At 36.2% G+C, this 13,979-nt stretch overlaps 1 protein-coding gene across 6 annotated transcripts in view; it reads right to left on the bottom strand.

The window, feature by feature from the left end:
• Nucleotides 1-1,293: 1,293 nt before the first annotated feature.
• The window catches only part of neto1l (neuropilin (NRP) and tolloid (TLL)-like 1, like), a 96,008-nt gene continuing 83,322 nt past the window's right edge, over nucleotides 1,294-13,979 (bottom strand). For 2 of the 6 annotated variants that reach the window (XM_041968767.1, XM_041968772.1), the window contains 4 exons: nucleotides 11,112-11,225; nucleotides 7,313-7,940; nucleotides 6,324-6,398; nucleotides 1,294-1,742 (listed from right to left, as the gene is read on the bottom strand). In XM_041968767.1, the coding sequence (XP_041824701.1) occupies nucleotides 6,338-6,398; nucleotides 7,313-7,940; nucleotides 11,112-11,225 (803 nt within the window). In that variant the 3' untranslated portion in view covers nucleotides 1,294-1,742; nucleotides 6,324-6,337. Of the gene's footprint in view, nucleotides 1,743-3,837; nucleotides 4,683-5,794; nucleotides 6,129-6,323; nucleotides 6,399-7,312; nucleotides 7,941-11,111; nucleotides 11,226-13,979 lie in introns of those variants that run through there. The other 4 variants (XR_006008344.1, XM_041968768.1, XM_041968769.1 and 1 more) reach the window with 4 other exon arrangements.

The following is a 13,979-nucleotide window of genomic DNA, read 5'->3' as shown; positions in this document are numbered from 1 at the left end:
CTTCGTTGAGATTCTGTAAGAATTTTGGCTTGAAATATTCAACCATTCAGGCTTAGTTTCCTTTTCCCCCAAAACCTTCACACCAACTAACATGAGTAGAAACCCAAATAAAGCAAATATTCCAGCCTTACTGTTCAAATTCTGTATTGTATGATTAATTCTCATTAAGTCTTTTCCTTCCTGAGCTAATCATATTCCGTGCATACATTTGGTTTGGTAATTCACCATTTACCTTCAGGCCTAAACTAATAACCTTGAAGTGATATCTTAAGAGAAGTTTTATATAAATCTATTTTATTTTATTTTTTAGTGGGGTAATAGTAAGTGGCCCACCAATAAGTCACTTAATGAGGGCAGTGGAAAAATATTTTGCTATCTAAAAACAATTTAAGCCTCAAAGTTTCATGGAATTTTAAACAAATGCCAAATTGTTTAGCATCCGTATTGCATATGCTCAAAAGTCTAACTTTTACTTTATGTCAGCCTGGCCCCTGAATCTTTCTGATGGATAAGTAATGTGCTATAAAAACCCATAGTGTACCAGATTTTTACATCCGCCAGGGTGAAGATCATTTATGTAAGGGATAATGTGGTGTCTATTATCAGAAATGAATGGATGTATTTTGTATTTTAACCTCATTTGGACTTTTGAAAATGGGAAAATATTCAGATGAACTGTTTTTCCATCTGCTCTTCCCTCCAGCTTTCCCATTTGTACAATTGTGTGCAGCAGAGTGAAAATGTTTAGTTATAGTATTCCCAAGTTTAATTCCCAACAAAACTAGTCATAACATAATGCTGAACAAAAAATATACAAATTTGAATTAAATTGATAAAATAAGGCATCACAATCAAGTCAGTAAACATTAGTTTATTGAAAACATTCAATCCAGCATTTTCTTTATATTATCAAATAAATATCCAAATGGACTAAAAAAAATTGCAATGAACTGTGACAAGAAAAATAAAAAATAAAAAAGTAGAAGTGTTATAAACTAAATAATGTTAGTAGATGGGTCAGTTAAATTATGTATGTGCCCATTTAAAAAGTTTAACATGACTTGAATTTTTCTATCTTGTTCTGTTGGTCTGTGTAGATCATCTGGTTACTGTTTAGATATAAAAACAACCTGATTCTCTACTGTAAAGATACTACATAAAAAAAGCAACATCAGCAGCTGAAATATGTATTTTCATGTTTTAATGGTCTCTTGAAAATCATATTAAAAACCTGAATCTGTTTTTTTTTTCTCCATGAACAACTTTACATTAAAGGTACTGTATTCTTCAAAAATCAACCTTTCAGTCTTTTTTCTGAAATGTTCAGTCGCTCCATGGCTCATCAACCGCGGCAAAGCGTGGAGCAGCACAGGAAGGGGATAATGCACCATTATTGTCCGAGCAAAAAAGAAAAATTTCATCACAAAGTTTAAAAGGAAAATAAAAAGTATTCTCATCACAACACTCTACACTGGTAAAGTTACTCAGGGTAACAGTTCGCTCAAGATGCACGTTGTAGAGAGACCTTAGCTCCGAATGCTGTCAAACTTGCCAAGATGTAGAGGGATGATGCATCTGTCTGATGTATCTGCAGAGAAATGAAAACAGCATTAGTTTAAGTGTGCTCTGCGCCCTGCACATTTCTCATCTGCTGCCTGAGCTGCTTGTGATTGAATTGATTCAGACTTACTTAATAACTGCCGTTTCTGCCTCCATCTCTGCGCTGGCAGATGAGTTTGTGACTTTTTGTGTGTGTATGTGTGTGTTCAAGAGAGAGAAAGTAGAGATGAGAAAGACAGAAAACTATGGATGAGTATGTGTGTATGCGTATAATGTGTGTGCAAAATATTTCATTCAGTAAGTTCAATTATATGTCTGGGCATGACTTTGTGTATCATATAAAAATGAAATTTGACATTATGAATTAAATAAAAATACATTACATAAACACAGGAAATGGAAATTTAATGTACACACACTGCAGGTGGTAAATGCAATCAAAATGGTCACACAAAGAAAAAATATTCAAATGGCAGTGTAAGAAAAAAGACACAGGAGACAACTATTCAACACTCATAGTCCAGGTTAGAAAAAGGAAGTAAATCCTTGGAATAATGTGTTTAAATGATGGAGATTAGCCTGGAAAAGTCGGTTTGCCAACATTAGAAATTCTGCCACGATACAATTTAGATTTCATGTGATTTGGGAGCTGGCAATCGATATGAAGCAATATCACACGCTGATGTTACACACAGCGTTTTCCTTGAACATATTAACATGAGAAATTTTGGCTGATAGAACAAGGCAAATGTAAATAAATTGGTATGTTGATCATTGAACTGATGCATCATTGTAGATGGATGTATTTTTATTACACTCCTGAATTTTGAATTTATAGCTGCAGCAAGTGCAGGAGGTGCTGGATGTAGCAACACGGTAATGTCTCAAAGCAAACATATTTATGAAAGACCTGAGTTTAACCCTGATCTCAAGCCAATTAAGACACAATGGTATGATATCAATGAAGAAATATAAATATAAATGAATTGTCAAGGTCCCCCAAAACAGCATTAGCTTCTGGCAGGGGACCCCAAATCCCACAGGCAATTCTACAATATATGTAAAGAAATGTCAGATTTTAGAATGTATTTTCTTACTTTTATTCACTATTTAATTATTATTACATTTGTTTAGCATAAGAAAATCATTAACGAACATCCTTTTAGCACTCTTTATTCCCACTGAACAATAAACTTTTCATGCATGTGCATGCATGTGTGTACACGTGCGGGTGTGTGTCTGTGTCAAGGAGTGACAGACAGAGATTACACTAGTGGGACACTAGAGTCTTCAGACAGACAACACATTTCAGTCAGTCATGGCCATTTCTCTATATGGCTGTAAAGCCATACCTAATGTATGCTGCATCATATTTTAGGATTTTATTTGGAATGAGTTCTTAGGTTTTTTGTGCAGCATGCATAGCGGGGCTGTTGGTCGGCTCTTTGGTCTGTTTGTTGTCAAAAACCTGTCCATTTTGCGCTAGCTAGCTACACGCTAGCTTAAGAAACAGAGCAGCCCGATAACCGCCAGGTCTGCACAGATTATGACATCATCGTTCTTAAATTGATGCTGAACTTTTTTTTTCCTTTCGTGGCTTCCCTCTAATTGCCCCCCCAGCCCCCCCCCACACACACACACACACTTTAAAAACCACTGTTCTAGACTTCCCTCTAATCTCTGTTACAGTCTTAGGAGATGATATCAGAAACCTGATGGAAGTTGACGCTAAAGGAGGTTCTACAAGGTACAATATTCAATTTACCTACTTTTTCCAGCCTGCACTGTACGTGGTCACTCAATAAAGACATAAAAACACTTTTTGTGGGTTATTACTTCTGTTGGATTGTTTTTTTTTTCTATTTGGAACAGTTTTCAAGTTTTCAAAGAAGAAATCTCTACAAGTAAGTTAAAACCAAATGACCCATCTGGAGTATTACAGAGTACGAAGCCACTTCTCTTGTCCAGTATATGTGGGATGATCTCAGTTGTCAATGTATTTGTCTGTCAGATACTTTAAGCAACAAATAAACAAGCATAAAATTGGAAGACATGGATGACGTGTGTGCAGCTACTGACGAAAAGCCAATAAATCAAAGGAATGAGGTGAAGCTTCATTGTTATTTATTTTAAAAAGCATCAGTAAAATCAGCCCTGAAAGATAACTTGGGTAACTGTAAAAACGGTCATACCTTCAATTTTCTTTAGTACAAAAGTCTGTTTCAGTACAAAGATAATAGGCTCCTACAGTAAAAGAGAAGTCTAACAGACTGCAAGTACGCTGGGTTAAAATAAAAAATTGCTGTAAATAAGTTAGATGACATATTAGTATTATGGAAATTTATTTGCCATGTTAATGATTTAACTTAAAGCATGCAATGCAATCTACTTGAAGATGCTTCATAAACCTCATCTTATACCTACATGACTAATGTATTAGCACAGTTGTTTTTTTTTCTCCGATTTTAATGTTAGTATGTTAATACTTCAATGGCTTAGAAGAAGCATGCATAAGCCAAAACAACTTCACCTTAAATTATTATCCAAACTAAACAGCTTCTGGTTATCCTAACGGTGTTTAAATTCAAAAGTTAGTACTAAATTCAGATTAATTCCAATTTTCACTTAAATAAAACTTATTAGATTTGACTTGACTGCAAACATCCACAATCGTGTATAGAAATCATAAAATGTGTGCCATTCATTGGAGAAATACATGCTTAAAATGAACTTGAAGATGCTTAGTCACTTTAGCTGTGTTATCAGTAAGGGATTTATAACAATGACAGATATGTTTTTCACATCCCAAATATCAACTTCAGTAACTGTTTTCCATATAAAGGTCCATATCTTTACAGTGAGACAAAACATCTGGGTTGACTAGAGTAGCGCACAGAGCTGACTGATTTCCAAAACCTCTTCACAGCACTGTCGCTGGAGGATTTTCATCTAGTCCTTTGACTTCATTTTTGCACATGAATACACCTTCAGTATCCATTTCACCAGTGTCCCTTCATTATCATCATCATAAGCCTCAAGCTGGTGTAAATCTCCGCTCCACTTTTTCATATGTCAGTGACGCCCGTTCGTACTGATCCAGGATAGCACTATTCTCAAGAAGTCTACATGATGGAGACAATGCAACATAATGTAGAACATAAGCAGACACACAAACATCAGGACAGCACATTCCTCACATTATAAGACAAAACAATGGGTAGCACTTGATGTGACAACTCCATTACATGCAGGCATGAAGCTGCAACCATGATCCTTTATAGGTCTGCACATTCTAAACAAATCAATAGTTCAATGATTGGGTAAAATAAAATGAATTCATCTCAACTGAATCCATCACATTTTTAATGTTATATTGTGCTTTTTGCAACTTCATGAAAGCAACGTCATGGAGCATATGCACATGAAATGTTACACACAGGCATAAATACGATGCTTAATTTGAACTAAACATAAAATCATATACAACTGACACAAATCATGCAGCTCTACAGAGTACTTTGTGTAACAGTGAGAGAAATAAAGTGATCTCAGTTTGGTTTATTTAGTGTAAATCTAAGTTTATATCTGTTTTTACGTATGTGCTTTGTGTGGTCTTAGTAAGTTTCTTTACAAGAATGACTAATCTTTTTCTGTAAGAAGTTAGTCCACACTAACTCAACAAACGCTTCCAGCTCATGTCATGGATTTTCTTGTAAAATTCAAAAGCTCAAACCGTTACAGCTTTTGTTTGGACCCCTGTTTCACTTTCTTTTTAAACTGATTGATCGTTATTTAATAACATAAAATTCTTTCTGACATATTATCTAACATCTAACATTCTCACTGCAAGTTCGTTAAATTTGAGACAAATACGCAACTTACTAGTTGTTGCCTGATGTTTACCAATAACTGAATTATAGAAATAAATTTTCTATCCAAATGTGAAAAAAATACATATAAAATTTCAGTAGAGGTATCACACAATGTCAACGCACCATAAATACTTACCAATGATAGAACACTACTTAATTAAAAAATGATTGAAAAATGTATGATAGGCTAATATAACATATTACCATAGTCCACTTTTTATTTAACTACAACAGATTAAAAAATATGTAACTGTTATGAAATTTCACAAGGCTGTTTTTATCCCCTGCTGCAAAGCAAATTCATTAAACAGAATAAATCTTAACTCAGGGAGACAAAACATAACAAAAAAACAAAAAAACAAACAAACAAAAAAAAAAACAGAATTTTTAGAATCCCATAAACTAAATATAAGTTTTTATATTAGTATGTTCAAAGAAATCCATGACACTGTGTGGGAGAGTTTGATGAGTTGGCATGAACTGACCTGTAGTCCTACAAGGAGAAACAGGATGGGGTTAAACATTATAATTGATAACGCCAAATAAAAATGGTTGAAAAAGTCCATGCTAATGAACGTCCACAGAGTGATATAATGTATGCCTTCAAAAGAGGTGGACATACAGTAAATTTCAGCATTACAAAGACTTTAAACAAACTCACTGACACAGCAAGATGGCTGCAAGCAAGAAGACCATCTTGGTGAAAATGAACAATAACAGAAACAAATACATACAAAAAAAACAAATCAATAGAATAAAATATCAGCCCGTACTTAAATCACAAAGAAAAACAAAAAAACAAAAACAACTAAATATAAAAGTGTATACTGACTGGGCAAATGATGACTACACAACATATAAAAATGTTGATTGTTAGATAAGGATGCTTACCTTGAGATTGTCTCTTAGACCCTAGTTGTGTTGTACTCTGATTCATGTTTGCTCAAAGAGCCAATGAGGCAGAACCTGAAATGTCATGGCTCTTTCATTTAATATCACACTTGTTTTGCATAGAGAGGTCAGAATGCATAATGTGCTACATAAAATCAATACACTTATTGGTGCTTTGATAGCCTTAAAAAGCCTTGCATGCAGACTTGTATTATACCAATACAATCAGAAACATAGCACATTAAAAGTGCATGCAACAAATATTGCACTTTAAGTATTTTCTTAAAAAATTGTACTCTGACAATGTCACATCATTTTTTTGTGAACATGTACTTAGTTCTTCAAGCTGACAAAGTGCAACTTCACATTTAAGTACTTCTTTGTGTTATTAAACACTGTGCTCATGCCAAAATAGTCAGCTACTTTATGTAGAATATAAGAATTTCAATATCACAGTTAGAAATACAAATGCATATTTTATCATTTTCATTCATTTGAATAAAATTCGGAATCTCCATGAGGCACCGATTCAAGCCCTTGTGTGAACAGTCAAAACTGGACTATGTCAGAATTTAAATTTATAATGAGGTCTGCATTTATGTAAGAATCTCTGACAAAGCTCAAAGCATAAAGGAGTTTTAATAAAGTCAGTAAACTATAAAACACCATTAATGGGAATCTATCTGGGGAAGCTTGACACATTCAAGGATGAGCATGCAAGAAGGGACATATTTATCTACTGCATGTTAATTTAGCCCTTTGTGAAAAGTTGCAATGGTGGAAAAGGGGGAAACAACTAAAGTTAATGAAAAAAAAAAATAAGGTTAAAATTGTAAGAAGAAAACAAAAATAAGAGGAAGAGCAAGACCAAAGCTAAAATAAGAAGAAAAACAAAAAGAAATGTAAATATCCCTTCCACATTTCAAACACCCCGAAAGTTAAATCTATAGTTGCTGTTCTTGTCTCATCAGAAATCTAAGGATACTGACCGCTGTACTGCCTTTTCGTGGCGTGAAAGTCGGTGGCTGGTGGTGGGAACCTCGTCCAGGTCGTCGTCCAGGTCACATCCATTGTCCGCTGCGTCCTGTGAGTAGCTGTGCTTCATGACCAAGATGCTCCTGCGGTTTCCTGTGGTCGGCAGCAGGGGCCGCACTGCTATAGGCGGCTGTGGGAGATCTGCGAGCAGAGTGGCGGCTGCTGTATCACGGGCACTCAAGTTGCAACGGCTTCCTCGTCCGGTGAGCGACAACTGGGATACATGTGCAGAGCCGGGGTTGGAGGAGGAGCCACAGTGGTGATCATGGATGCAGCGTGAGGAGGCACTGCGAAGGGCGTGGTAGTTCTCAAAGTCTTCTGCCAGGTCGACTAAATCAGCCGAGGCTGCTGTGGGTGTGGTGGCACTCCGTAAAGTACATAGCTCATAGTGAGGGGGCTCGAAGACCTCCTGAAACATGGTGGGATCAAAGTCCTCACGCCGCAAGATGTACTTTTTACGTGGCTGCTTGACTTGAACGATGACAGAGACGATGAGGAGGATGAAAACGATGCAACAGGTTACACCAATTATGGCCCCATTTGTGGTGTTCAGGTTGTCCAGGAATTTGGTATTTGTTTTCTCTGTTCAGTGGAAGAGACGGTAAAAGAAAGGGAAATGTTAATTGACAATACAGCAAACACTACAGAAGCCAAGGGCAGCCATAACTGTAATTATTTATTTTTGATACTGTTATGTTGACACCACAAAGCTTGTTTTTTATGTTAACTAATTAAAGAAGTATTTTGAGGTAACATTTCCAAGCATAGCCTCTGTTAGCTTTTATAAAATACAGCACAGACAGGTATATTCCAATTCTAATGGAGATGACTGTAACTAACTGTATTCACAGTTTATTGTAGCTTATATTTACTTTTAGGAGACTTGTCAAACTCCAGATGACTTTAGGACTCATTACGAAAGATACTTTGCAGGTAAACAATTTGAGTGGTGCTTTAAAAAGTAAAAAAAAAAAAAAAAGGGGGGGGGGGGGGGGGGGGGGGTTCTGGAGTTATCAAGTCCTGCTAAATAGCTAAATGCAATGTAACTTGCAGGTGTGTCATAAACAAAAATATATATTTCCTTCAAATATTTGAACTATGTTGAAGTTACAAATCAAACTTAAAACAAGCTGTTACTATAAAACATTACACCACATGGCAGAGTTGTCTCAGTCTCAGCTCAGTTTTGTTTTTATTCTTTTTTATTGCAATCTTCATCACCTTAGCCAACAACCAACAGCCAACTCCAGTCCAACTCCAACCTCTAGGCACGTAAACAGTTTTTTCTGACCAAACGAAGTTAGGGTTCCTGCCTGGTTGTATTTTGTGCAAGTGAAGACAAGACGTCACTGCAGTATGTACAAAAAATGCAGTTGAATGTTGTGCTCATTATAGACAGGAACACAATGTACCCATGAGAAGCCAAAGCCGTATGAGACTGATAGCATTTCTCTCTGTGCAAGAGGAGAGAACCGTCTATAACTTGGGAAGCCTGTCTGCAACTCGACTAACATACAGTAGGTAGCCCAGCAATCCTCCCTAGCTTGCCTTGATACTACATTTTTCTGTTATTACCTAGGTCCCATGAAACCAAAGTTTTAAGTATCTAGGATTACATTTAGATTCTGCCTTATCTCACGTCACATTAAATCAGTGTAGATCTAGAAATAATTTGTCAGGTTCACATGATGTGATATATAGAACTGGAATAACTCAGGACTTGATAAAATTTCGCACATATCAACTCACAAAATCACCTGTGATTTGCTAGTAATGAGAATCCCCTTCTAGTTTATGTCTGTCTGTTGGAAGAATTTAGCAAATAACTAGTATTCTAAACTGCCTTTATGTAGTTCCACAGCAGAAATCTGAAACACATGAGTAAGATGAACAAATCAACCTTATCATGTACAAGATAAGGACATGAATTCCTGTGCTCTCAATTGCTTGGATACAAAGGTCAGATGGGTCACAGCTTCAGCCAATTTATTACAAGAAAATCTACAAAGGGTAGTCCAGACAAACAGTAAGTAGAGTCTGAATCTGCAGGCAGATTTGTGACATTTAAATGGTTCAACTCGTGGCACAGTGCACTGAGCTTCAGTGACAGTAAGTGGTTACATTCAGTCGTATAAAGGAGAAGGGAATAAAACTTGACATTCTACCACTAATGAGGACAAATGTGGGCCTTATGCATTACTAGAGTTGAAAAAAGGAGGAAGACAGTGTAACTGGCTGGGAAACATGGCATTTCTTGATGAGTTCTGCACAAATCCCAGACAGAAACTGGAGGGTGAAAAAGTATCTTAGTCTGTGTGAAGAATAGGTCATGCGGGATCCATGTAATTGATGCAATTTGTCAGCCTGTCTGATTCGTCAGAGTTAAAAGTTACATACAGAATATACAACCTTTTCTGGAAAGCTTTGCTATATGCAAGGCAAAATAGACCCATATGGAAATACAGTTGCAATTGCAAGCTTGCTACATTGACATGAAGAGTTTAATACGGTGGTCTGATAAATCCAGAGTGATGAAAGCATCAGGGTAAGAAGAGAGGCAGATGAAGAGATGCAGCCATCATGCCTAGTGCTACTGTACAAGCCTGTGGGGACAGTCTATGATCTGGGGTTGTTGCAGTTGGTCAGGTCTAGGTTCAGCAACAATATGTGCCCAAAGAATGAGGTCAGCTGATACCTGAATATACTGAATGAGAAGGTTAGTCCATCAATGGATTTTTTTCTTCCCTGATAGCACAGGCATATTCCAAGATGAGAATGCCAGGAGTCATCAAGTTCAAACTGTGAAAGAGTGGTTGCGGGACTTTGAGACCGTTTTCACACATGGATTGGCCACCAGAGTCCAGATGTGAATCCCACTGAGAATCTTTGGGTTGTGCTTGAGAAGGCTTTGCACAATGGTCATCAGTGTAAGATCTTGGTGAAAAATTAATGCAACACGGGATGGAAATAAATCTTGTGATGTTGCAGAAGCTCATAGAAACAATGCGACAGTGAATGCTGCTATAGTATTAAAGTGTGTGACCTTTTTTCTTCTTGGCAACCTTTTCTTTTGCCAGGCAGTGCAGTAAATAATATAAGTGTCAGACACACTTTGCATCACCTTTCAGAATGGTACCACTTTTAGAAGTATGCATGTTTATTTTAATAATGACAAATGCAATCTACCAAAAACAAAAAAAAAAAAATCCCAAATTTTAGTGTGAAACATGGAGACCTGTTTATTCTGTAGCTTGCCTGCCTGCCAACTACACAGTTTCAAAACATTGTTTGTAAAAAGGCTATAAGTGTGAAGACAATCATGCTAAGAGCATATTAAATGGTATAAAATTATAACAATCACCAATACTGATGCTTCCAATGCAGTGGCATGCAATTATTTTCAAGTAATTGTGGAGAAAGTCTTGCAGATTCCCCTTAAAACAAACATCCATGTTATCCTTTGATTATCTCTTAGTCTGCTACGTTTTCTGAATCAACATTTATTTAGGTCCATGCATAGTTTTGATGCTAAGTTAACATTAGGCAAAGGTGCTGTGCACTATCATATATAGCACCCAGTGTGTGACAGTGGCCTCCAAATTTCTCTGTGTCCACACATTTTAGCCTGCACACAGACATCTGTATGTCACTGTCCATGGTGCTGAAACATTTAACAGATTATAGCACTGCAACTTACTTTTAAAACCATGCAAATACTGAAACAAGAGGAGCAGAAAGGATCTTACATCTCACCTTTACATTGGCTCTCATCCCAGGGGTAAACGCAGTTCTGCATGCCATTACACACCAGTGTGTAGTTGATGCACATGTTGCTGTGGCAAAAGAAGGCATCTGCGTCACATGGAGCTGTAAGACAAGAGAGTTGAATTATTATTATTTATTTCCTTTTGCAAATTTACCATATTTAATGAAAGCAAATCTGAGAAAAATTAATTTATGCTTCTGCAGAAAGTGGCATTTAAAGTACAGCTGAAAGAGAAGCTGCCATGTGACAGGTTCAGAAAGAGTAAATTTATATGGGCATTAGTCAATCAGATCTATTTCCATTAAATTAAACCTCCTTTTCAATTTTTATCTTGACTTTTCCTCTTCAAACATTTGCATAAAGAACATAGAGGATATGAAAGGATTCTTTAATCTGTCTTTATTCTACATGTGAAATTGTGACATAACAAGGAAACCCAAACTGTGTCTTTTTTATGTCAGATGTTATTTGTCTACAGTGCTAAGTGGAGCAAAGGAATTCAAACCAAGGTGCCCTTGCTTTCAACTACTAATCATACTAATGCATAAGTCAGCTGAATGGTTGATTCATTATCGTTGTCTGTCAATCCCATGGAAAAACAGTGGCACACAAAGCCAAGGCTAATTGCATTTGACATGCAAATTATGAATTATCATATTGCCTTTTAATTTTCAGGCTATTGATTTCATTTTCTATTTATTATTTAGACCATGAAATAACAGAAAAGAGTGAGTACAGTGAATACACTACCCTTGAAACCCAATATGTTCCCTTGTGTTGTTTTGGTTGACAAGCTTAAAATAACTCAGAGCAAATGGATTAGTACCACCGCAAACAGAGGGGGGCAGCGTTGATCAGTATAGATGAAAAAGAAGACGAAGAAGAAAAGTTTAATGACCGTGACACACCACGTCAGTCACTGCGCTGTTTCTTTTATGTCTCTTTTTGAGGATGTGCATTGTCACGATCTCTTCCACCGTCACAGACTTTAAAACTCGAACGTGAACTCTAAACTCTACCATGCCCTCTGGTGGATGCCAAACAACAATACCAACATAAGAGATGCATGGAAGTTTGAGAGCAGTGACATTAGAAACTGACGTTCCTATTTACATACATATAGGACATAAATATGTTTTTATATGACATCGCTCCTCATTTGCCAGATATTCTTTTTCACAGGAGTAGAAAAAAAACATAATCTTTGCTTATTTTACAATGTTACAATGTTACTATATACAATGTTCTATATATATATATATATATATATATATATATAGTATTATTGTATATCCCTGTCTGTGCAAAACCAGAGTAGAGAAATAGACATTGTCAGAACAACACATAGCAGGATATCTTGAGAAAAAGAAGCATTATCATGCTGCAGAAATACCCAGTTGCAAGTAAAAGTCTGGCATTACTGTAGTAGAACTGCTAAAGTTTAAAAAAAAATACTCCTGATGTGTCACCATAACAGATGACTCTTTTTAGTTGCTGGCTGGCTGTTCCAGAGATGTCCCCCCGCCCCCCCTTTGCTGTTGCACATCTCATTGTCTATCTTTATCTTTCACTTTGTCCCCACTCCCACACAATACTGCCACTGGTACTGAAGGAGCTTGGCAGTGGTATGGCAAAGCCGGGGACTTTTTGACAGTGTTAGCACTGTGATGTATAGCTGTTTTTATTACAGCTCTCAACCCAAGTGAATAATAACACACTAAATTACAGTGACTTATCTCTATCTCTTTCTGTGACCTGTCCCAACTGGGCCTTTACCAGCATTTCCTGAGTACAACTGGCTGTCCATGCATAATAATACTCTCCCACACATTTTCTTTTCACACTTCTGTTTCTCATTTTCATTCTTTTATTCAGAAAAGTATAATAAAGTATATCAAAACTGTGTTTTCTTTTTCAACAGCCACCAGAGGGAGCCCACTCCCTCTCAGTGTAACCAGACATTGTAGAAAGAGTGATTCACTCTAATCTCCTGGAAAATTAATTTTAAGACATTGTGCTATAACTGCCTCGTTGCCCACACAGAAATGCTCACAGTCACTGCTGGAAGCGTAAATTAACTCCTAATGAGTGGCAGATGAAACTAGGCTGGGTGTCTCTGCTTAGCTGGGCTCTTTTTGAGTTAAGAGGCCCCTTCTGCATTGAAATGTTGCAACTTGTTATTGAGAAACTATTAAATACAATAATTCCTGTAAATCTGCATTTCACTATTTTTATGTTTTTATTTTTCCAAGAGTATAGTTATATTATGTCTATAAAAAAAAAGATGGTGCACTTTTGTCTATGTAGTCAAAATAATGCTATTTTTTCCAAAAGCACCTGCTGTCGTATAATCTTTCAATTTCTGTAACTCAGTTCTGCCAGAACCAGTTATTGTTTTTAACTTGTAAACTTCTGTTTTTGTAGACTTTTAATATGCTACATTTTTTTTTATTTGAATAAAATGCTATTTGTGAACACAGTGATGCTGCTCCTAGATTACTGAATGCCTCATGCTATGTGTTTGCTTTTCAGCATGAAGTAGCAAAATCTAGAAAAAATTAACAAAACTTGTTGAAGCATGACAGAGCCTGTTGGGGCATGTGAAAACCCAATAAAATCATTTAATCTTGGTGCGACTTCAGATAAAAATAATGTATCATCTTAGTGATTTAATGACATTTGAAATTTTCCCATAAGGAAGTTTAATAAATACTTAATTTGTGTTTTGTATTGTAAAACAAAACATTTCTGACAAACAATCCATTATTTGTTCTTCTAAACAATGACAACTGCAATTACCTTACAAAATATGATATTTATATGTATATCCTTTTCAAAAACTGTCAAATGTCGCT

Source organism: Melanotaenia boesemani, chromosome 18 (genome assembly GCF_017639745.1).
Source record: "Melanotaenia boesemani isolate fMelBoe1 chromosome 18, fMelBoe1.pri, whole genome shotgun sequence".
NCBI lineage: Eukaryota > Metazoa > Chordata > Actinopteri > Atheriniformes > Melanotaeniidae > Melanotaenia > Melanotaenia boesemani.
Note: the sequence above shows the minus strand (reverse complement) of the source record. Positions and strands in the feature narration are given on the sequence as shown.